Source organism: Hypanus sabinus, chromosome 10 (assembly GCF_030144855.1).
Source record: "Hypanus sabinus isolate sHypSab1 chromosome 10, sHypSab1.hap1, whole genome shotgun sequence".
Lineage (NCBI taxonomy): Eukaryota > Metazoa > Chordata > Chondrichthyes > Myliobatiformes > Dasyatidae > Hypanus > Hypanus sabinus.
The window spans coordinates 75665088-75689866 of record NC_082715.1 but is presented as its reverse complement, the minus strand read 5'-3'; the positions used below and the strand labels follow the sequence as shown (position 1 = coordinate 75689866).

Below are 24779 nucleotides of genomic sequence, written 5' to 3'. Positions count from 1 at the left end.
AATATACCCTCCATCGTGTATCTACAGAGGTTTCAAAGTATTAGATGACATGCTGAATCTTCACACACTTTTAAGAAGTTAGAGGCTGTGTCTTGCCTTCTTCATAATGGCATTTTGTGTGATGAACCCAGTACAAATCCTCTGAAGTGATAATGCTGAGGAATTTAAAGTTACTGACTCTCCACCGCTGAGTCATTGATGATCAATAAGTATAGTGATTTGTGTGCAAATGGACACGAAAGCTACTGCCTTGTAATTAAATCTCCACTGGCACTTTAAACTATTAGAACTGGGAAACAGCATTCCATTGAAATACTTAACATTTTAAAACATGAACAACTTGATAATACTAGTTAAGGAGTCTAGATTGATGGGTTAGCAACATAATAAAGTTCACAAAAAGAAATTGGTTCATTATTTGAAGCAGATGATGTGTAGAGCAGTTGGATTTATTTTGGATTGCTGCATTGAACAGCTAAATAGAAAAGCTTAGCTTTATTTGTCACATTTGCGTTGAAACATACAGTGAAATGTGCCATTTGTGTCAATGACCAACACAGCCCGAGATGCGCTGGGGGCAGCTGGAGGTATCGCCATGCTTCTGGAACAAAGTAACAACAACTTAATAACCCTAATCTGTACGTCTTTGGAACGTGGGAGGAAACTGGAGCACCTGGAGGTCCACGTAGTGATGAGGAGAACAAACAAACACTGTTTTGGAAATTGAGTCTCGATCTTATAGTTAGCGCTGTAAAACATTTACACTAGCCATTAAGCTATTGTGCCACTAGCATGAAAATCATGGACAACTCCTACATTTTAAACATGTATGGTTCAGTTTTCTGCAGAATGCAATTGGTTTGCTCACAGTGCAGTGTGGTTTCAATTGGAAAGGGACTGAAGGTGAGATCTGCATGAGTTTGTTTCCTCATTCTGAAGCACAAGGATATTTCAGTGCCATTCATCCGTTATTAATTGGCAGACCTGCAGAAAAACACAGATTCTGGAACCTGCATCTTCCATTCACTAATTGCATCATCAGTTTTTAATATATTCACTCAAGAGATGTGGGCTTTGCAGGCTGAGTAATTGCCCATCAGAAGGTGGTGCTGACCTGCCTTCTTGTACTGGTGTAGTTCTTGAGATGTGGGGATATCCATGACGCTTTTAGGGAGAGAGTTCCACAATATTGGCCCAGTGACAGTGAAGGAATAGTGTTATATTTCTATGTCAAGATGGTGTAAGTCTTGGAAGCTAACTTTCAGATGTTGGTGTTCCTTTGCTTTTGCTGCCCTTGTCCTCCTGATTATAGATATGGAAGCTGCTTTTGAAGGACAGTTGGTGAGTTGCTGCAGTGCATCTTGTATCATTGTTTCGGAAAGTGGGAGAAGAATCTGCATTTTTATACATATATCACTGAACTTAAATTATGTATTTTGTGGTTGTTAGATATGCAGGAATCTTACTTGGGATCACCAACACATTTGCCACAATTCCTGGAATGGTAGGACCAGTTATTGCCAAAGACTTGACATACAATGTAAGCATTCTAAATATTTTGATCAAGTGAACAATAACATATAATCATATGTATTAAGATTGTTTTGCCATAAATCTTGTTATTTTAGTTTTTGTTATTATAAAGCTGATATTTATGTGGGATTCTAGATAAGCAATTTTTTGTCCTATTCTATGTGGCTCAGAAATGATTAGAAATAGGAATTTAGTTCATTACAAGTCACATACAGAATAGACAAACCTTTAGGCTTTTGACAGTTATTGATACAGCTTTTGCCTGTTACGGCATAACTGACAGAGCCAGAATATATTGTCCATCAATAATTAATCCTTTAGGTGGTACTGCTGAGCCATAATCTGAAATCACTGCATTGCCCATCGTGAGAGTACTCCTGGTGGTTGGGTAGAGAGTTCCAAGGTTTTGACCTTATGAAATTCCAAATCATGAAAGTTTACGACTTGGAGAACTTGGGAGGAGTTGCATCCCTGTGCAACTGCTGCCTCTATCCTTCTAGGTAATGAAATTATGGATTTGGTGTAATATTGAAGAATAATTAGAATATTTTTGAATAATATCAATTTGAAATTACAACAATGAGCTAGGGAATCATGTTTGTTCCTTGAGAAATAAAACTATAAACTAAGTGTACTGGAATGTACACAACTACTTTATGATAGTTTGCAGGACTGTTCAAAACCACTTATTATAATGAAGTCATAAACCCAACTACTTGGAAATTAACTTGAAATGTATTCAATACTGGGAAAACATTTAACACTAACAGCAGGAAAAAAATTATCTATACATTTCAAATTAAGTCTGTTTCTTAAAAAAGGATTTAGTTTTATTGTTTTCCTTTTTCATTTCCACAGCATACACTTGCAGAATGGAGAAGTGTGTTTTATATTGCTGCCAGTATTGATGTATTTGGTGCACTGTTTTTCACCATTTTTGGGAAAGGTACAGTCCAATCCTGGGCAATTGATCACTGAATATTTCTTTGCAACCTTGCAATCCTAGACAACTGTTCAATGTTTCTCATGTGACCTAAATGTATGTTTAATTTTGATCATGTATCCTAAATTATTTTCCTACAAACTTTATTTCTTAACAAACTGAAACAATGCAAATACTAAATAGAGCATGTCAGATACATTCCAGCCCCTGCTGTGCCCTTTAGTCATGAAAGACCTGAATCTTAATATCAGATCCAGTGCATTCAGTCTCTTTTCTCTAGTAACTTGAGCTTGAACAGAGCAGCAAAGGAGAGGTAGTTAATCTGGAAAGAAGCACCTCTGACAGACTGCTGCCTGGACCTGTTCATACCTTTTGTTTTGATTGCACCTAGACCTGGTCAATGAGGTCCCTCAAATAGACAACAGAACCAGTTTCAACTTCCTCTGCATAAGGTGCCAAAAGATGAGGAGCATTGGACTAAAGTGAATTTAAACTTGAGCAACTTTTCAAATACTGAAAGGACAGCAGATGCTTGCAATTTTTGTAAATCTGGACTTCAGAAAATACAGCTAGCCAGGAGATCATGAACTAACTTGAAAATCTATTGAAATCAACTGAAAGGAAACCACTCTCCTTCCACAAAGACAGAGCAGCCCCCCCCCCCCCCCGGAATTCTTAACCCCTCATTTCCAGGAGACAATTACGTTGTGGTTGACGATCTCCTAGTGTGGTTTAGGGACGTGTCTAACAGGACTCATGATCCCTCCATTAAACATGTCCATTGATGGACATCCTAAATGCATTGGCCATGAGGCTTTTAGTGGTTCCAATTTTTACTTTACCATCCAGTACATCTCTAACTCTAGTAAACACCAGACTGCCCTCTGCCAATGAGAAGGAACAATGGCTGAAGGCAACCAATAGCAGACTTTTAATTCAATATCATTAATCATCAGTTAGTCCTATCAAGAAGCAGAGCCAACAGTTGCTGAAGCTGTGTTGATCTCTGGCAGAGAAAACAGGTTATCAGCATGGATCACATGAAGGTATGCTTTGTGTGAGTAAGTTTGCATCGTCCAAAGGTGAGGAGGTACAGCCTGGACAGAATTACATGGTGACAGATAGTGTTCCTCAGTGGGAAACTCTGAGCTACATCTTAGACAGAATACTCCCTACTGTTCTAAAAGTCACTGAACTTTATCAGTCCGTCCAACCGCTTTTGTTGCCTAAGTATAATATGTCCAATCAGCATCACAGGATCAAGGCCAGCAGTTGATTTATGATGAGTGATAGGTTGCATTGTTAATTTACCATATGACTTGTACTCTTTGTCTTTCACAACGCTGAGTTTCCTTTGTTACTACTAATAATGGTTACCGGTTAATCTATTTGTCCTTTTCCTGCCTAATCCAGGGATTCAGAAACTATTCAAAAAGAAAAATGACCAAAGCACTTTCACAATTTTTTGTTATGCAAATTTTAAATGTTGAAAACATTTGTATCCACAAATTCTAAAAGGTCTGTAAAATGCAATAAAATTAAATTGTATTAAATCAATTGTTTGTGTTAAATTTTCAATTTAGTCATTAAATTATGGCATAATTGTACACCAGAAATAAAATGTTGTTGCTAAAGTAACACATTATCAAGTGTCCAGAAGAAAACAGACATTCTTAATGAAGGTACTAGAAATCAACAGTTTAAATGGATCTTTCAGAGAAGAGGAAAATACTTTGCTATAGCAAAGACTCTACTCCACTTCATCTTAACTGTTTCCTTTATTAATCGCAAATTGCAAGTTCATTTTAACAATTAATTTTATCTTTCAAATTGCATTAAAACTCTCCCCAGAGAGTTTTTTTAATTGTAAGTTCAATTAAATTTGCCTAATTAACCAGTATCTAAAAGTCTATTGCCAGTTTCTCAATCAGCAATTTAAAAATTAATATTTTGCCTTTTCTGCCTCTGGTTTGCATGTTTATTGTATTTATCGTTCATAAGAACTACACATTTCTGAATAGTTTAACTCTTTCAACTCTAAGTTTGACCCTCCCCAGAAGGGTCAGCAGCAACATTAAGACAAAAAGTAGGGTGATTCTAGATTGTACATCCTTTTTGTTTTATTTTTTTCATTTCACCTCTTTAGACTTGTTTTTATTGGCAGTTAAATGTGACATGGTTGTTGAACTGAGACAAGACGTTCTGCAGATGCTGGAAATCTTGAGCGAAACACACACACAAATGTTGATGTGGAGGAACTCAGCAGCTCAGGCAGTATCATAAGCAGTCAACGTTTTGGGCTGGAGACTGTTCATCAGGACTGCTTATTTCCCTTCATAGATTATGCCTATGAATAGAGTGAATATCTATGATAGAGTAACAACGAGAAAATGCTGGAGGAATTCAGCAGATCAGGCAGCATCTTTGGAAAATATGCGATGTTTTGGGCTGAGAGTGAAGGGATGAGATGCCTGAATTAAAAGGTGTGGTGGGGGGGGGGGGGGGGGCTAGCAGAAAGGTGATAGTTAAAGCCAGTTGAGTGGGAAAGATCAAGGGCTGGAGGAGAAAGAATCCAATAGGAGGTGTGAGTGAACAATCAGAGTAAGGGAAGGGCAAGGAGACTCGGGAAGTAATAGGAAGGTGAGAAGAAGTAAAAGGTCAGAGTGGGGAATAGAGGGGTGGTGGGGGAGGAATTTTGGTTCACCGGAAAGAGAAATGGGTGTTCATGCCATCAGCTTGGTGGGTACCCAGACGGGATATAAGGTGTTGCTCCTCCACCGAGTGTGGCCTCAACTTGGCAAAAGAGGAGGCCATGGATCAAAGGCCCGTTGGGGAAGGACCACAGTCTAGGATTCTTCTCCCGCAGGAGTTGAGGGGTGGGGGGGGGCGGGGTGTATACCCCTAAACAAGTGTATGTAAATATAGAATAACAGAGTGCCACGTGGTTGGTGAAAAATGTGAAAATGTAAAGACTGCAATGGAAACAGTTGTAAAGTATTGAAGATCATTGAATGGTTTATTGTATAGAATTTTATTTTTGAATAAAGTATATTTTGTTTAATAAAAAAAAAACATTGGAACAGGAATGGAAATTGGAATTAAAATGTTTGACCACTGGGAAGACTCGCTTTTGGCGGATGGTGCAGAGGTGCTTGACGAAGCAGTCCCCCAATTTACAATAGATCTCACTGATGTAGAGAAGGCTGCATGGAAAGTATTGTACACAACATAAGCTAAAAAAAAATGATGAAACTAAGAAGATTTTTGGTATTGTTTACATCTAAAATTCAAGTTGCTTTTTACCAGAGAGTACATCAAGATTTAAAGAATTTACAGATTTGTAACATTGAATTTGCTCATAAAAAAACACTTCTTGCTTAAAGCGAAGTACTTGAAACATTAGTATATGGAATTCAGAATTTTCTGGATGTAATTATTAAATGTATTAAATCTTCAAACTTATTGGACCATAGAATGGTTATAAATGCCCAATTATAAACTCCTAAAACGGACACTATTTTCCCCATTGTGTCATTGAAAGGGATTACCAGGTATACCAAAAAGATGATTCAATGATCTCGTGAAAGTTGTCTTGAAAATAAGTAACATCTTCACTGATTTGCTGGCACATACTGCTCAAAATGGTGGAACATTCAGGATGGGACTGGGAACCTTGAATCCATGCATCAGGTGTACTTGGAAGCTTTATTTAGATGGCAGAAGGAGTGTATCACCTCGCAAACTACCCAACTGCCCTATCAGGTATTTCCAGCCTACTCTGTTTGTACAGAACTCTGTAGTTCTTAATTGGCCTTATCAGTCATCTCAGAACCACAAATAAAATAAAATAAAACTGGAATGAAAATAAAACATCATCCTTGATCCCAAGAGACTTCTTAAGAAGATGAAGATGATGCTATCTTTAACTTATGTAATAGATTTTGTTTTGGATGAAATAGCCATTGGTTTGTTATTGCTCTCTATTATTTTCTTCCTTTCCCAACTAAAGGCACAAACTACACTCAAAGGCCAATTTATTAGGTACACCTGAACACATGCTCATTAATACAAACATATAATCAGCCATTCATGTAACAGCAACTCAATGCATAAAAGCATGCATTGTGGTCAAGTGGTTCAGTTGTTATTTGGACCAAACGTCAGAATGGGGAAGAAATATGATCTGAGTGACTTTGACTGTGGAATCATTGTTGGTGCTGGACAGGGTGGTTTGAGTATCTCAAAAACCCAACACAAAAGTTTTCAGAGAATGGTGTGAAAAACAAAAAAAAACTGTTGAGCGGCAATTCTGCAGGAGAAAACACCTCCTCCTTAATGAGAGATGTCAGAGGAGAATGGCCAAACTGGTTAAAGCTGACAGGAAAGCGAATAACTCAAATAATCATGTTCCGACAGTGGTGTGCAGAAGATTATCTCTGAATGCACAACATGTTGAATTTTGTAGTGGGTGGGCTACAGCAAAAGAAGATTATGAACATACACTCAGTGGCCACTTTCTTAGGTACAATAGGTACCTAATGAAGTTCCCACCAAGTGTAATGTTTGAGTTTAGTTCTGATGATTTCCAACAGCGAGCACAGAAGGGAGCATAATAGAGCTATCTAACTCAGTTGGTAGCCTTGCAATTTTTCTTTCTAGTCCATAACACCTACCTGCCCCGTGATTAGTTAACGCAGCATATATTAGGAATCAAATTTAATCTGTGTAGGTCAACTCACTGAGAAGGCTACTGAGTTATTGGGAGGAAGAGACTGACTTGTTTGGTTCAGAGAAGAAAATGTAATGAATTAAGGCTTGATTTTCTATCATAGTTCCACCATTATAATTGGATTTGAGTAGTATTATTCAACAGTAACAATTTTAGCTTGATTAGACCAGAACTGTGCCGTCTTGTGGCATAGTGGCATCAGCACTGGAGTTGGGGATGACAGGTCCCGAGTTCAAATCCACCGGGTTCCCTTGCATGCTTTCCATCCATGCTGGGTTGAGTGTCGACTTAGCAACTTGTAAAAAAGAAGATGCTAAAGAAACACCACATGATGAGCAATCACCAAAAGATTGGTGCAAAAAGCTTGTCATGACGGCACTCCAATGACTGCACCAGGAGATAAGGGCACCTTCTTCTAGACCAGAAACATCTTTGACCGTATAATTAAGAAAAAAGTATTTTTTCTCTCTGTACATGATCCTAGGAAGTATTTCATCCACTTTTTGTCTTTAATCTGCCCAGGCATACATTTGACTGTCATCTAATTTTTATTGTAATTGCTTTTGTAACTTTGCTAACAGTGAAAGTATGTGTTTAAACAATTTATCCAGAACAGATCGGATTTAGTCATTTTAATGTCTGTCGGGTTAGCTGGCAAGTTTAATGTTTAGTTTTGTTACTAACCAGAGCCTGGAATCTCCAGATGCAATCTGAGATCTATGCTAAATTTTCTTTCCCATAGGGCAACAGAATTATTGGCCTTGGTGTACTTTTTGCAAGGACGAGGAACAAATAGTTAAAACCTTTGCTTCAGCAATGCAGTAGCTGAAGGGCATGACATGAATTCAATGTGGTGTAGTCCACCAACTTGTTCAGGTAAATATTATTAGCACTGCACTTTAAGCAAGCTGTCAGCTTCATTATAGTCCTGTAACATGTTATCAAAGGAGGATGGGATGAAAAAAGAAAAGTGATTGTCTTTTCAAATTAACTTGCTCCATTTTTTTAACCAAGGATCCAGTTACTACATATCCAAAGTCATGAAGTCAGCCAGAGCAGAATACCTTTGAGGCTTCACATATAATATGCTTTGTAATAATAGGATATTATTTAAATGATGTTTTGGAGGGAAATACTGAAAACTATTGATAGGTGCAAATCTGTTTTTTCTTTATTTTTATTTCTCTTACACCCCACGTTTGAAGGTTTTAATTTGTCAGAAATTGTGCTAATAAAGAACAGAGGCTTGGTATTTCATTTAGGAATTAGCAGTATGAAAATCCTTATTGTTAATTTTAACTCCTGTGCATTAATTTTCTCCGTTATTGGTTCCTTCAAAAAATCTTTTAAACAATTTTCATGTTGTAGCTCTTATAATGTACCCACACAACCAGAAAGTGTCTACAGGTGCATAGATGTTGAAACTACATCATATATATTGAACAATTGTTGACAAAAGGCTTGGTTGGAGAAGCAGTTGATAAGGAATACTATGGAAGAGAAATAAAAGTCTTGGAGATTAGAGAGAGAATAGTGGAGATTCAGGCTCCAGTAGCTGATAAAACAGCCATGAATAGAGCTTGATTTAAATTCAGAAAGAATTAAGCCAGAATCCTGGATAACCTCAAGTGCACAAAGGGAGAATGGGGGAAGACAGAATTCCTTGGGGGGAAAAGTCCAAATTTTTTTTTACTTTCTTTAGTGGATATACATTAAAAAAAGATAAAATATATTTGGTGTAATAAAATGCATGCTTAAATATTCAAAGAAGACTCTTTAGTTATTAAAAGGATATATTAACTTGTTTTATTCAATTGATTTTCTCTTATTTTTTATCTTATTTTACTAGATTGTGTAACATAGTACTCTGTAACCAATAGTTATCTGATAATCCATGTAAGGAAAGGATTTTTAAATTAGTTCATATACACGAACTGGAAAAAAGAGAGAGTAAGACAAGTTAAGAAAGACAACAGAATTAATGGGGCAGAAAGCTCAGGAGGGATCAGAGTATGGCCAAGTGCAATAGGAATCGATGTGAAAGGTGAGGGGAGTAATAGATTAAAAGTATTGTGGTGTAGGCTTCCGTTAGTCTCGATAGACCATGGATTTCTGCCTTGGAAAGTTTCCAGGGCGCAAGCCTGGGCAAGGTTTTTTTTTGTGGAAGACTGGCAGTTGCACAAGCTGTAAGTATTATATATGTATGCACGAAGTATAAGAAATAAAGTGAATGAGCTTGAGGCTCAGTTGGAAATTGGAAAGTATGATGTTGTTGGAATAACAGAAACATGGCTGCAAGAGGACCAGGGTTGGGAAATGAATATTCAAGGATACATGTCCTCTCGAAAGGACAGACAGGTGAGCAGAGGGGGTGGGGTGGCTCTGTTGGAGAGGAATGAAATTCAGTCCCTTGCGAGGTTTGACCTAGAATCAGGAGATGTAGAGTCAGTATGGAAAGAACTGAGAAATTGTAAGGGCAAAACAACCCTAATGGGAGTTATTTACAGGCCCCCAAACAGTAGCCTGGATATAGGGTGCAAGTTGAATCAAGAGTTAAAATTGGCATGTCGCAAAGGTAATGCTATGGTTGTTATGGGGGATTTCAACATGCAGGTAGACTGGACCCCAAGAAAGGGAGTTTGTGGAGTGCCTCCGAGATGGATTCTTAGAGCAGCTTGTTCTGGAGCTTACCAGGGAGAAGGCAATTCTGGATTTAGTGTTGTGTAATGAACTGGAATTGATAAGGGAACTCGAGGTAAAGGAGCCATTAGGAGGTAGTGACCATAATATGATAAGTTTTAATCTACAATTTGAGAGGGAGAAGGGAAAATCGGAAGTGTCAGTATTACAATTGAACAAAGGGGACTATGGAGCCATGAGGGAGCAGCTGGCCAAAGTTGATTGGGAAGATACTCTAGCAGGGATGACAGTGGAACAACAATGGCAGGTATTTCTGGGAATAATACAGAAGGAGCAGGATCAGTTCATTCCAAAGAGGAAGAAAGATTCTGAGGGGAGTAAGGGGCAGCCATGGCTGATGGGGGGGGGGGGGGGGGGTCAAGGACAGTATAAAAATAAAAGAGTATAACATAGCAAAGATGAGCGGGAAGCCAGAGGATTGGCAAACTTTTAAAGATAACTGAAAAGGCAATACGAGGAAAAAATCAGTTAAGACCAAAGTTGGGCCCCTTGAAGACAGAAACAGGTGATTTTATTATGGGGAACAAGGAAATGGCAGATGAGTTGAACAGGTACTTTGGATCTGTCTTCACTAGGGAAGACACAAACAATCTCCCAGATGTAATAATGGCCAGGGGACCTATGGTAATGGTGGAATTGAAGGAAATTCACATTAGGCAGAAAATGGTGTTGGGTAGACTGATGGGACTGAAGGCTGATAAATCCCCAGGGCCTGATGGTCTGCATCCCAGGGTACTTAAAGAGGTGGCTCTAGAAATCGTGGATGCATTGGCAACTATTTTCCAATGTTCTATAGATCCAGGATCAGTTCCTGTGGATTGGAGGGTAGCTAATGTTATTCCTCTTTTTAAGAAAGGAGGGAGAGAAAAAACAGGGAATTATAGACCAGTTAGCCTGACATCAGTGGTGGGGAAGATGCTGGAGTCAATCATAAAAGATGAAGTAGCAGCACATTTGGATAGCAGTAACAAGATCGGTCCAAGTCAGCATGGACTTACGAAGGGGAAATCATGCTTGACTAATCTTCTGGAATTTTTTGAGGATATAACTACGAAAATGGACAAGGGAGAGCCAATGGATGTAGTGTACCTGGACTTTCAGAAAGCCTTTGATAAGGTCCCACATAGGAGATTAGTGGGCAAAATTAGAGAACATGGTATTGGGGTTAGGGTACTGACCTGAATAGAAAATTGGTTGGCAGACAGGAAATAAAGAGTAGGGATTATCGGGTCTCTTTCAGAATGGCAAGCAGTTACTAGTGGGGTACCGCAAGGCTCGGTGCTGGGACCGCAGCTATTTACTATACACATTAATGATTTAGATGAAGGGATTAAAAGTAACATTAGCAAATTTGCCGATGACACAAAGCTGGGTGGCAGTGTGAAATGTGAGGAGGATGTTATGAGAATGCAGGGTGACTTGGACAGGTTGGGTGAGTGGGCAGATGCAGTTTAATGTGGATAAATGTGAGGTTATCCACTTTGGTGGCAAGAACAGGAAGGCAGATTACTATCTGGATGGTGTCAAGTTAGGAAAAGGGGAAGTACAACAAGATCTATGTGTTCTTGTTCATCAGTCACTGAAAGTAAGCATGCAGGTACAGCAGACAGTGAAGAAAGCTAATGGCATATTGGCCCTCATAACAAGGGGAGTTGAGTATAGGAGCAAAAAGGTCCTTCTACAGGGCTCTGGTGAGACCATACCTGGAGTACTGTCTGCAGTTTTGGTCTCCAAATTTGAGGAAGGACATTCTTGCTATTGAAGGAATGCAGCGTAGGTTCACAAGGTTAATTCCCTGTCATATATTGGCGCAACTGGGATTGTATACACTGGAATTTAGAAGGCTGGGAGGGGATCTGATTGAAACATATAAGATTATTCAGAGATTGGACACGCTAGAGGCAGGAAACTTGTTCCCAATGTTGGGGGAGTCCAGAACCAGAGGCCACAGCTTAAGATTAAAGGGTAGGCCATTTAGAATGGAGTTGAGGAAAAACTTTTTTACCCAGAGAGTTGTGGAACTGTGGAATGTTCTTTGTCAGAAGGCAGTGGAGGCCAATTCTCTGGATGCTTTCAAGAAAGAGTTAGATAGAGCTCTTAAAGATAGCGGAGTCAAGGGATATGGGGAGAAGGCAGGAACAGGGTACTGATTGTGGATGATCAGCCATGATCACAGTGAATGGCGGTGCTGGCTCAAGGGGCCAAATGGCCTACTCCTGCACCTATTGTCTATAAAATGCTGGAGGAACTTAGCAGATCAGCTGCTGCCTAACCCGCTGAGTTCTACCAGCATTTTGTGTGTTACTTTGAATTTCCAACATCTGTAGAATCTCTTGTGTATCAAAATTAGTTTCTTGTTCTTTCTGATTTAGCAGCAAGAAGTTTGTGCAAACATACAAAATCCTTACACACATTAATGGCTATAAAGACACTATTAGGGTTATAAGAAATCTACTCATTGAAAGTTCCAAAAATGTACATAGTAATATACAAAGAATATTTATCAATCAGGCTATCTCTGTCTCATCTCATCATGATTTCAGCCAAAAGCAAGATTGCCCTTGTCCCTTTTATTCCCTTAAAATCCTCATCCACTACTTGTCCATGATACTAGGTGCTACCTGCTTATCTCTGTGCCCTTTCAGCCTAGACACAATTTAAAAACTGCAGAGTATGTTTTGCGGTAAAATGTGTTTTCCACCATTATCAGACAGCCAATATGTCCTTACAATTTGTAAATTTCTTAAAGCAAGCACTTAGCAGGGCAGGGGGAGGGGGAGGAAAGAAACTGCCACAATGCATATGACTCAGTACAAGACTTACCAATTATTTAACATCTAGCCAGGATGATCAGAAATAGCAATCCATTTAAGATGCCATTTTTCTCTACGTACTTTTTGCATGTACTAAGGGGCAATCAAATATCACTTTTAGAAAATTAAATCCTTTCTTTATACCCCACTGCTCTAAAAACATTATGTTCCTCAGTTACTTTGCTGTGAAAACACCGTATCTAAAGGACCAGCTCCTGCAATCAGAGAACCTTTGCAAGTTTATAGTTGCCGCATATGCAGTGCTCTCAGTTACAACCATCTCATGCTGGTAGCTTGTTACTCTCGAGTACCATTATTTTCTCCATTTTTTTACAGCAGTACAGCAGGTAGTATGGCTATCATTTAATCTGACTCCAGTCCTGAATTCTGATCTTGATCATGTTGGGTTTGTACATTGTCCCTGTGATTTCTGTTGGTTGTTCTGTTTTTACCCAAAGAGGTTCTGATAGGCTAATTGTAAATCATCCCTAATATAAATGGACAATAAAGGAATGTGAATGGAGTTGACAGGTATGTGAGAGAGAATATTTATTTAGAGGTATAGTACATAACAGGCCTTTCCAGCCCAACGAGCTGCACCATCCAGAAACCCACCTATTTAACCCTAGCCTAATCACAGAACAATTGACCATGACCTATCGACCTACTAACCAGTACATCTTTGAACTGTGGGAGGAAATTTGGTTTCCCAAAGGAAACCTGCATGCTCACAGGAAGAACTTACAATCTTCATTCGAAGAACACCAGAATTGAACTCCAAACTCCAAACTGTAATAGCTTTGCTACCAGACTAAATGAGGGTCTAAATTGATGAATTCTTAGAATTAACATAGACTTGATGTCTATATAACAGTCAATGTTATGAAATAAAATAAGCACTTCTGAGCAGGTCATTGTTATTCGATTGTGTTAATGCTGATAAGTTTGTTTCCCTAATTAAGTAGGCTTACCCAAATAATGTTCTCTTACTCTATCATAAATACTGATATGTCTACCATTTGCTTTCACAGTAAACAATATCAATTCTCCTAGAAGAAAACCGATGTTATTGTGGTGATTTAGATACTCCTTGCAGGTTTGTTTTCATGCCTTTTAGCAATTGCTGAAAAGCACAAGCTCTTTTATCATGGTAATACTTTCCTGGACTATCTACTAATCTTTTGATCCCTTTGATATCCAGAAATCTATTGATATTTTTATCATTTTTGATCCTTTTTGTATCTCATTTGCTTGGATTATACGTTTTCCTTTAAAGATAATTTTTATCCTTGGTATAGCATTTTTATTGTCCTTTGACTGCTTGGTTGTCTATACACGGTATTTAAAATTTGGCACGCAATTGCCTGCTCTTCTGGATATATATAAATTCTGGAGTAACAATTTTTATTTGGATCATCTCCCACTGATCTACAATAAATTTATACTTGAATGCAAAGTACAGTTTGGTTGAATGGTATTGCAGACACATTTAAATGTGTCTAATGTCAGTCAACTGAACTGTGTTTTAGAAACATTGGAATACTGTCTTAACCTCCTATCATTCTCAATCTTCTGAATTTCAGCCAATGCAAAGTGCAATAAGTATAGAATCCTTCACTCCCTCCTTTATTAAAAGCAATACTATATATGACACTCAGTCTCACACTTTAATTATCCTAGGATACACAAATGTATCAATGTAACAAATATTTATTTGTTAAAGCTTTCCATGTCAATTTGTAAATGCATGTTTCATTTTATATGGATTACAGTGGACATGGAGAGGATGTTTCCTATTGTGGGGGAGTCTAGGACCAGAGGGTTCAGCTTCAGAATAGAAGAGATGAGAAGGAATTTCATTAGCCAGAGGGTGGTAAATCTGTGGATTTCATTGCCATAGAGATGGCTGTGGAGGCTAAGTCATTTGGTATATTTAAAACAGGTTGATAGATTCTTGATTAATCAGGGCTTCAAAGGTTATGGGGAGAAGGCAGGAGAATGAGGTTCAGAGGGTAATAAATCTGCTACGATGCAACAGTGGAGCAGGTTCAATGGGCCGAATGGCTTGATTCTGTTCCTGTGACATAGCAGTGCTGGAAAGTAAGGGAAATAGAAAGTGGGAGGAAGGGGACGAGTTCGAACTGGCAGCTGATAGGTGAAACCAGGTAGGTGAAGAGATCATTGGGTCATGATCTCTTCAAGGTAGATGCGAGTTTTACTCCTGGGGTGGGGGGGGGGTTAAGATTTCATCACTGATATATCGTCTGATAGGGTTGAGCAGGCAGGCAAATAGAATCAGTTTAATTTTGCACCATGCCATATATACCAACAGCCGCCGACATTTTCTTGCACTCGCCATGGAGACTGCACAAGTCTGCAATGGCCGTGCGCGGCCGTACTGACGTCCCCGCCCGCCTCACCATGTTCGTACACGCTGGTCGGCGGGGACTCGTCTCAAAAGGTCTTGTCCGACAGTGAAGCGGGCAAAGTCGGCGCTTAAATTTTGAATTCCGAGGCCAATACCGGCGCGCAAGCTGGGGGAAGGGGAGCGTTACCGACGCGCGCGACTGAGGGAGTGGAGGAGGGGCAGATCTTTGCCGGACGCGCGCACGCTGAGGGAGTGGAGGAGGGGCAGATCTTTGCCGGGCGCGCGCACGCTGAGGGAGTGGAGGAGGGGCAGATCTTTGCCGGACGCGCGCACGCTGAGGGAGTGGAGGAGGGGCAGATCTTTGCAGGGCGCGCCCGACAGGGGTGCGGCGTGAGGGAGGTAGATTCAGGTCATTTGGGAGATCGAGTCTGCTTTGCCATCCTATCATAGCTAGTTTATTTTTCCGTCTGAACCCTCTCCTGCATTCTCACCGTAACTTTTGACTCCATTAATAATGAAGAACATAGCAATTTAAAAAGTTATGAATGAAGTTTATTTTGATATACATACGCAATGACTTGGCCTCTACCACTGTCTCTGGCAAAGTTTCGTGTGCAGTGCGAGAGGCAACATGAATGGCAATAATCATTGGATTTAAGGAATATAATAAGACAGTACTGAAAGCATAGACTATAAACGTAATCATAAAAAGTAGTTGCATTGTTTATCCTTGTAAATAATGTTATTATGAATAAAGCAAAACAAAATACTGGACTCAGCAGGCTAGGGGCATCTATGAAAAAAGGTACGGCCGACGTTTCAGGCCGAAACGTCAATTATACTTTTTTCCATAGATGCTGCCTGGCCTGCTGTGTTTCTCCAGCATTTTTTGTGTGTGTGTTGCTTGGATTTCCAGCATCTGCAGATTTTCTCTTGTTTGTTATTGAATAAAATGTTTTATTATTTCCCTCAACCCTTTTCTCCCGTCGTCTCCCCATAACCGTTGACGTTGGTACTCATCAAGAGCCCATCTCTACTCTAAATATACCCATTGAGCTGGCCTCCATAGCTGTCTGGCAATGAATTCCACAGATTTACCACTACAGTGAAAGAAATTTCTCAACATCTCTGCTCTAAAAGGACATCTTTCTATTCAGAGACTTGTCCTCTAGACCTAAACTTTTACTATAGGAAGCAATCTCTCTACTTCCATTCTAGATTTTTCAATATTCGATGTTTCAATGAGATCCCAGCCTCATTCATCTCAACTTCAGCGAGTACAGACCCACCAACGCTCCTCGTACGTTCGCCTTTTCATTCCCGGCATCAGTCTCGTTAAACTCCTCTGGACATTCTCAACATTACACCAATTTACTGCCCTATACTGTGCCTATTTATTATTTACTGTAATGCCTGCACTGTTTTGTGCACTTTATGCGGTCCTGGGTAGGTCTGTAGTCTAGAGTAGTTTCTTTGTGTTGTTTCATGTAGCACCATTGTCCTGAAAAACGTCTCATTTTTACTTTGCAAACACAAGGAAATCTGCAGATGCTGGAAATTCAAACAACACACACAAAATGCTGGTGGAACACAGCAGGCTAGGCAGCATCGACAGGGAGAAGTGCTGTTGACGTTTCGGGCCGAGACCCTTCGACAGGACTAACTGAAAGGGAAGATAGGAGATTTGAAAGTAGTGGGGGGGGGGGATGCGAAATGATAGGAGAAGAAACTACTTTCAAATCTCCTACTATCTTTATCTTCGGTTAGTCCTGACGAAGGGTCTCGGCCTGAAACGTTGACAGCGCTTCTCCCTATCGATGCTGCCTAGCCTGCTGTGTTCCACCAGCATTTTGTGTGTGTTGTTTTTACTGTAGCAGTTATGGTCGAAATGACAATAAAAAGTGGCGACTTGAACATTGTCAGCTCGTCTTTTCCCACTTGTGGGGTCCCCAAAACTGTTCAAAATACTTCAAGTTCGGCCTGACCAATGTCTTATTAAAAAACCCCTCAGCTTTACACTTGAGCTCGCCAGTCAGCCTGTCTGTGCGTTTGCACATTGATGTCCCAATCCCATCAGTCAACGTATCATCCACACCAGCCTCAAAAAGTAATTTTCCCAAGCAGTAAGGCTGATTATTACCTTCACCCACTAACCCGCCACCATCATTTCCTGTCAGCCAATTTATGTAGACACAGCTGTGCCTAGCGTCACTTGATGGGCATACAATCAATCTATGTATATAAAGTGTCTTATTTATATATATATATATTTATGTTCTCTATCTTATGTTTTTTTTTGTGCTGTGTCGGATCTTGAGTAACAATTATTTCGTTCTCCTTTACACTTGTGTACTGGAAAATGACATTAAATAATCCCGAAGCTCTTTAACGTGCGGGGGGGCGGTGACGTCACCATGCTTATTTAAAGCCGTGGCGCAGTCGCTTTCTCTTCCCGTCTCTCCACCAGCGTGTGTGTCTGTGCCGAGGGTAGGTTGGTGGTAAAAATGGGCCGGTGGGTAGAAATCAATGGGTTTTCTTTCTCCACCACCTTCCCCTTCTCTTTTTTTTTAAGCTTTCACCCTCTGGCTGCGCGCGGGGAAGCGGTTTGGGCTGCCGAGCTAGAGACGCCCACGATGACCGCTGAGGCTGGGGGGAGGAGGGGGAGAAGACGACCACTTCACTCTCCGTTGTGAGGTGTCCGTGGTGCGAGGGGTCGGCAGGGCAAGGTAAAGGCTTCTCGCTCGCAGTATCGTCAGCACTGTAGGCCGTCAGTTTGCCCGTGCCGCTCTCGCTGTCAGCGAGCGCTTATTCCCTTCCGCCCTTGTTCATTGTGTGGCGCCGGTTCCCACCTTTCCTTCCGTCGAATTAAACGCCGAGTTGTGGGTACGACCACCCTTACCCTCGTCCTACACTTCAACACACGGAGGACTGGTTTGGCTGCCAGTTAATCAGAAAATGGCTGGTGTGTCGAAACTGGGCGGGGAGTCGTCTCCTCAAGTCAAAATGGAGGCGAGCAAACAGGAATGGCGGGTCGTCGCCTGTACAAGTGCCACGTTTCTTATGTAGCAGTGCAGTTATTAAAATTAACGCGGCGGGTATCTATTTTATTTGTTTTTTAAGTTTACTTTTTATTTAATCTAGAGTGTTTAAAAGGGATCGCAGTAGTATCCTCCAGCGAACGCCATGGGCAAGGAGAAAATCCACATCAACATTGTCGTGATTGGTCACGTAGATTCTGGGAAATCTACCACCACCGGGCACCTGATCTACCAATGTGGCGGCATCGACAAGAGAACCATCGAAAAGTTTGAGAGGGAAGCAGGCGAGGTGAGTAACACGAACACAAAATTTCCTTAAATCTACATCTGGAATGTTGGTTTGTCTTTTTTTTGCAGGGTCTGAAGAGTATGGTTCTGTAGAGTAATAAGTGGTATAATTGCAGTAATTATCTTTAAAGCACAAACACATACAAATTTTTTGTTTGGGCCCAGGCTTTTGAACCATGAGAATGTAATAATCCAGTGACTTCTGTAGTGTTGTACATGTTTCACCTAACACTAGCGAGCAGAATTCAGGCTAGTATGCCTTTTTTTCTCTCCATTCCTACTGAATTCATTGTGTCTGTTGTAATCCAAGAATGCTCTGTGATATTCAAAGTGGGAATGGTTAGGTTTGAGTGAAAATTAGGTATATTTTAAGTTTTTACAATAATTAGGTTGTTTTGTAGATTAACTTTTGCCTGAACATGCTGTGGCTCTGATAGCTTAATGCCTCTGGTCTAGTGTAATTGGTAAATTGCTTGTACTGTTGTATCAGCATTTCACTATTGTTAGCCTGTTAATGCAGTTGTATTTTGGATTAATAAAAATGCTAATGTAGGCAGAATTTACCAATTCTAAATTCATAATAATAATTTAAGGGTGGGTTATGAGAATTTGAGTGGGTATTGCTAGTAGTGAGGCTTTAAAAGCATGGAAAACCTACCTATCTGCCTCCACCACAGTCACCAGCAGCCCATTCCACACTTTAGGATAGTTGGTTTTAAATTGCATAAACAAGTGATTGAACTTCATTACTTTTATTCATTTTCTTTACCAGAAAAGATTTAGTGCAACTTATTTTTGACAGTGTTAACAATTTTAATGGTAGGTGGTGCTGAGGAAGTGATCTGTGCACTGATTTAGTACTTTTGAAGATGATTAACACCATACTAATTGTAATTGCATTTTGTATTAAAATTACATTTTGTTAACAGGAATCATCCATTACATTTGTAGTCTGAGATGGAGCTTGGATATTGAGATTCACTTTGCATTTTGGATTTCAGTTTTGGTGTTCAGCTTGCATGATCTTCATTGCATACATTACAAAGTCACTTACAAATGTTGCAGATCAGAGTCAAAATACAGTATTTTAACAAGGCCCAGATCTTGTTGCTTGGTGATTAGTTTCAATCAGATGATGGTGTTGAATGCTGAGATCGTCAAATGAAGGGCATACTGATGTATGCATCCAGTGTCCAAGTGCTCCAGATGCACATGTTGTTTTGTATATTGATGATTTTATTTTGAAAATTGAACTTACTCCATTGTAGCACTCAGCGTGGCCTTGATGACTCGCATGTAAGAGACCTAATGGTCAGTTCTCATCTTTGGCCACAACACTCTCTTTATCTGATCCCCATAGCACTTAATTGCCTTCTAGACCAGAAGTCTATGGATCTCAAGATTTGCAAAGAGGATGTGATGTAGAAATCTCTTCGTTTTTTTTCTCTGGAAGCCAAATGTGCTTCAGATAAAATGCACAGTGTTTCCAAAAAACTAACTACATTGCTCTTGACGATTGTTGTCTAAATTCAACTCTGGTACATTCATAAATTTTTGCCTTTAATTTCCCAATTTAAAAATGTGCTATCAGTAATGTTCAGACGCTAATATTTCAGTTTTGTTATTTATCAATTAACACCAGTAAATGATATCTTCCGTAACTGATTAGGTGGAACCCACCTCAGGTCTCATTGAAAGCTGGTAGGTCGATGATGCAAATCTGTGATCATGCTTTTAGCTAATTTTAAAGGGCTTAAGAGTGAAATGCTATTAAGTTTGGCCTTGTAATTAGCTATTTTAAGAGAACAATTGGTTGTGACCTCTGAGTGCATGAAACTTCATAAATAATTTTAATTGGAGTTACATCATATAATGTCTTCTGTAGGGTGTGGCTTTTGCACTGTTAATTGCATTTTACATTTTACTCTTGGTAGATGGGCAAAGGTTCTTTCAAGTATGCCTGGGTATTGGACAAGTTGAAGGCTGAACGTGAACGTGGCATTACCATTGACATTTCTCTCTGGAAATTTGAAACCAGCAAGTATTATATCACCATCATTGATGCCCCTGGGCATCGAGACTTCATTAAGAACATGATTACAGGTACTTCACAGGTTAGTATGTGTTGAGTCAGGAATCACCATGTGACATTTTGAAGAACCCTGGCATTAAATGAAGGGCATCTTTATTTTTATTTGTAGGCTGACTGTGCTGTACTGGTTGTTGCTGCTGGAGTAGGTGAGTTTGAGGCTGGCATATCCAAGAATGGCCAGACACGGGAGCATGCCCTGCTGGCATACACTCTGGGTGTGAAGCAGCTCGTTGTTGGAATAAATAAGATGGATTCTACTGAACCACCATACAGTCAAAAGAGATTTGATGAGATTGTCAAGGAAGTCAGTACCTACGTCAAGAAAATTGGTTACAACCCAGATACTGTGGCATTCGTACCAATCTCTGGCTGGCATGGTGACAACATGTTGGAAGTTAGTACTAAAGTAAGTAATTCTAAAGGGCTGACTCTCTTTGTAGTTTCGCCAACAGTATGTTAAAATGTTACCCATGGTAACCTGAATTCCGCACTGCTTAACAAAAGAGATCCTAAGAAATAGAAACAAAGTCTGTAGGTAATGGAAAACTAAAAAAATATACAGAATTCTGGAGGAATTCAGCAGGGCAGGCAGCATCTATAGAAATGATTAGTCGACGTTTCAGGCTGAAACATTGACTTCATTTCTGTAGATACTGCTTGACCTGAGTTCTTCGGACATAAGAAACAGAAGCAGGAATGCCATTCAGTGGGGTTTTGGCTAGTCTTTAACTTATTCCTGAATAACCCAATCAGATCAGCACCAATCTCATTAAATCGTTGAGCAGACCTAAAAGGACAGGTAGCTAATCCTAAGTCCTATATTTATTTGCAACTCCATACAGCTTGATTCCTTAATCTAAAAACCTGTAGATCTGTCTTGAATGTGCTAAGAAACTGAGCCTCAGCAGCCTCCTACAGTAGATCTCAAGATTTACCATGTTTTTGAAGAAATACGAGTTGCTGATTCTTTTATTTTGAAATTGACACTGGTTCTTGACACCATCTGGTATGTCAAATCCTGCAACGTTTTCATATTTCATGAGATCGTCACTCATATTTCTGAATATGTACATAAGCTCAGTTTGCTGGCATCCCTGTAATCAGTCTTACTTGACTTCACTGCACTCCTGATGCATTTGTAACTCGGAAGAGCATGACAGTACTTGATGTTACAGAAAATCCCCTGATGAGGCCCATCCTAAACATTCAATTTTTCTTGTAATAAAGGTTGTATTATACTTTTGTTTGATAGCATGGCTGGAGGCACAGCAGATTCTTCCTGAGATATCTTGAAGTATTAAAAGAATATTTCCATGTATAACATCATACTTCTAATAGTTTTTATTTTGTACAGATGGCATGGTTCAAAGGCTGGAAGATCACCCGTAAGGAGGGTAGTGCTAGTGGTGTTACTCTCCTGGAAGCTCTGGATTCTATTCTGCCACCTCAACGACCAACAGAGAAACCCCTTCGTCTCCCACTTCAAGATGTCTACAAGATTGGCGGTGTGTATTAGTTTTAATTTTTGCCTGCATTGAGTGAAGGCAAACTCAGTCACAATTTTGATATTGGAAGTTAATAATGGGTTACATTTTCAGGACAGAAGTAAAATAGCATTCATTAGAAAGCTAAAGGTCAGCAGACAAATAGTTGACAAAAAATTGGTCTTTGGGACAGCTAATAATTTAAAGGATTGTTCAGTTTTATTGACATTGTCTTACGAGGTATTGCATTGAGGTGAAGGGCGATGGTAGAAGAATCTGGTTCTGAAATTTTGTTTTCGGTTTTAGAAAAAAGTTATTAACTTGTTTTTCAGACCTATTGACATGAGTGTGATATATGTGTAGATGTGTGTGGTCCTTGAACCTTTATTTTAATAGATTCTGGTCTGACTTGGAATGCTGACTCTTCCTCTTCTTTGTGCAGGTATTGGTACTGTACCAGTGGGTCGTGTTGAAACTGGTCTTTTGAAGCCTGGAATGGTAGTTACTTTTGCACCTGTTAATGTCACAACAGAGGTGAAGTCTGTTGAAATGCATCACGAAGCCCTATCTGAAGCTTTGCCTGGTGACAATGTTGGCTTCAATGTTAAAAATGTCTCTGTAAAAGATGTTCGTCGTGGCAATGTCACTGGGGACAGCAAGAATGATCCACCAATGGAAGCTGAAAAGTTCATTTCGCAAGTCAGTTTTTTTTAAAATGTATTTTTGTTTTGGTATCATTTCTCTGCTCTTTATTGGGGCTTGATTCTGTTACAGGAGGCATGATTTCATTTATTTACTGTAAGAATTTAAATAACTTTAATCTGATTTCTTAAACAGGTAATCATCTTAAACCACCCAGGGCAAATCTCTACTGGCTATTCTCCTGTTTTGGATTGCCATACTGCTCACATTGCCTGCAAGTTTGCTGAGTTGAAGGAGAAGATTGACCGTAGATCTGGGAAAAAAATAGAAGATAACCCCAAGTACCTGAAGTCTGGGGATGCTGCCATTGTTGAAATGACTCCAAGCAAGCCCCTGTGTGTTGAGAGCTTCTCTGAATATCCACCCCTTGGTAAGTTAAATCACTCCTTAAATTAATTGATATTTCACTTCTTGCGACTGTACAAAATTAAATTTAATATCCTGTCCAAATTTTGCAGGCCGTTTTGCTGTCCGTGACATGAGGCAAACTGTGGCTGTTGGTGTCATCAAGAGTGTAGAGAAGAAGGTTACTAGTGTTGGCAAGGTCACCAAATCTGCCCAGAAGGCTCAGAAAGGCAGATGAATGTTACAACAGTCAGCTGTCACTTCAGTCTCCTCAACTGGAGGCCCAGTTTTAGACCAGATAATCACAGTTTACCATTTAAGCTCCATAATAAAAGACTGGTTAGAAATCAAAATGCATCGTAAATACTTCAGAAGGAAAGGATTGTGGACCACATTAATCCCATGTAGCAGTTTGTTAGTTTTAAAAGTGTACTTTAAAAGAGCAACCAATGCCTTGACCAGCAATTTGAAAAATGAAATTAAAATTGTTAACCTAAGCAGAATTCATGGAATTTTCCAAGAATTTTTTTTCCAGGCTTTATTTTTGAAGTTTAAAAGTAAGTAATTTGAATCTAGAATTGTGCAGAAAGTTTGGTCAGGTGCATTAGTCTGCCTTTGATTCATTCCATATTTTTGACATCTATTTTTAAAAAGAAAATCTAGATATCAAAGTTTGTTAACAAAGCATTAATCATAAAATTTTGGATATTATTGCTAAAAATGTTTCAGCTATTAAATTTCATGGAAAATGAATGCATTTTTTGTGGGATAAACAGCTTTTTTTTTTTACTAAGTATATTGATTTAACCTTGCCAAATTGGCTGATTTCTTCATTTTCATAATTAGATGGTGGTTGAAAAAGTGGATGATGCACAGTTAGTGAAATGACTAGTACTGGATCCAAGTACTAAAGCTGCCCAATAAGTCGGTTTAAAATCTAATCCTGAATCTCCCTATAGTTGTTTAATCATTCCTTCCCTGTGCAATAATATGAGCCCTAGCTATTGCATTTATTAGCTGAATTGGTTATATGAAACTTGCATTGTTCACCCACCAACTGGAATTGTATAAAATGTTGAAATGCTTTCCTAATTTGAAAACAAGGGAATGAATTTACTGAATCTGGTGCACTCCTTACCAACACTGCATAGTTGACTTGCCACCTTAAGACAAATAGGTTGTATAAGGAATACAGACTCGACCCATTGTATGAACATTTGTTTAGTTTTAGCTAAAACTGTGCTTTATAGTTGATATTTGTTACTGCAGTGTCAGTATGATCTGTGATTGACTGTTAGAACCTGTTTCCCTTTCTCTGCTGCCTGTCATGCACATTGTGTTGTGCCTGTTTGTGCAAAAGTTGAAAAGTAAGGTTCAATGTTTAATTCTGTTTATCATTAAAAATCAAAATGATATTCAACAGTCATTGATGCCTGCTTCATAGTACCTTAATATAAAATATTTTATCAAGATTATAACTTGAAGGTGTGTGGGATCTCCCAAATGAAAGCTTTTATCGCTCATTACTACTATGGTAGCTGCACTGGTCCTGTGATTCTTGTACTTTGTTTTCAGAATCTTAAGATTAAGGTTGAATATAAACAGTTTGAGTGTGTCTTATCCAGTAGGGAATAACATGTAAAATGGCAGTGGTTGCAGCCACTGGGAGCAAGTGTTCCTATTTTCCCTTCATCATGGAGTTGCTGGCACTTGCCAGTTTGTTCTCTGCCCTCTCCCCACCTTT

At 39.4% G+C, this 24779-nt stretch overlaps 2 protein-coding genes across 5 annotated transcripts in view; both read left to right on the top strand.

Annotated features, from left to right (window-relative positions):
* slc17a5 (solute carrier family 17 member 5) overlaps window positions 1-4040 on the top strand; it is a 55676-nt gene extending 51636 nt beyond the window's left edge. For both annotated transcript variants that reach the window (XM_059982098.1, XM_059982099.1), the window contains 2 exons: window positions 1450-1540; window positions 2392-4040. In XM_059982098.1, the coding sequence (XP_059838081.1) occupies window positions 1450-1540; window positions 2392-2511 (211 nt within the window). In that variant the 3' untranslated portion in view covers window positions 2512-4040. The remainder of the gene's footprint in view (window positions 1-1449; window positions 1541-2391) is intronic.
* Window positions 4041-17467: 13427 nt separating this feature from the next.
* On the top strand, window positions 17468-24461 carry LOC132400764 (elongation factor 1-alpha 1). Of its 3 annotated transcripts, none has more exons than XM_059982094.1 (8): window positions 17468-17573; window positions 18228-18413; window positions 20347-20526; window positions 20614-20910; window positions 21859-22009; window positions 22431-22687; window positions 22826-23060; window positions 23149-24461. In XM_059982094.1, the coding sequence occupies exons 2-8, from the start codon at window positions 18270-18272 to the stop codon at window positions 23271-23273; spliced, it is 1389 nt and encodes a 462-aa protein (XP_059838077.1). In that variant the 5' UTR covers window positions 17468-17573; window positions 18228-18269; the 3' UTR covers window positions 23274-24461. The 3 variants fall into 3 exon arrangements, with proteins under 3 accessions (XP_059838077.1, XP_059838080.1, XP_059838078.1); XM_059982097.1 differs by lacking the exon at window positions 17468-17573 and adding an exon at window positions 17578-17598; XM_059982095.1 differs by lacking the exon at window positions 17468-17573 and adding an exon at window positions 17673-17812.
* Window positions 24462-24779: the final 318 nt, after the last annotated feature.

Excerpts from the sequence above, each read along its gene's own strand:
- LOC132400764 (XM_059982094.1), top strand. The coding sequence starts at position 18,270 with ATGGGCAAGGAGAAAATCCACATCAACATTGTCGTGATTGGTCACGTA. Across the intron at positions 20,911-21,858 it reads TGTTGGAAGTTAGTACTAAA|ATGGCATGGTTCAAAGGCTG; the intron begins GTAAGTAATTCT and ends TATTTTGTACAG. Across the intron at positions 22,688-22,825 it reads CTGAAAAGTTCATTTCGCAA|GTAATCATCTTAAACCACCC; the intron begins GTCAGTTTTTTT and ends TTTCTTAAACAG.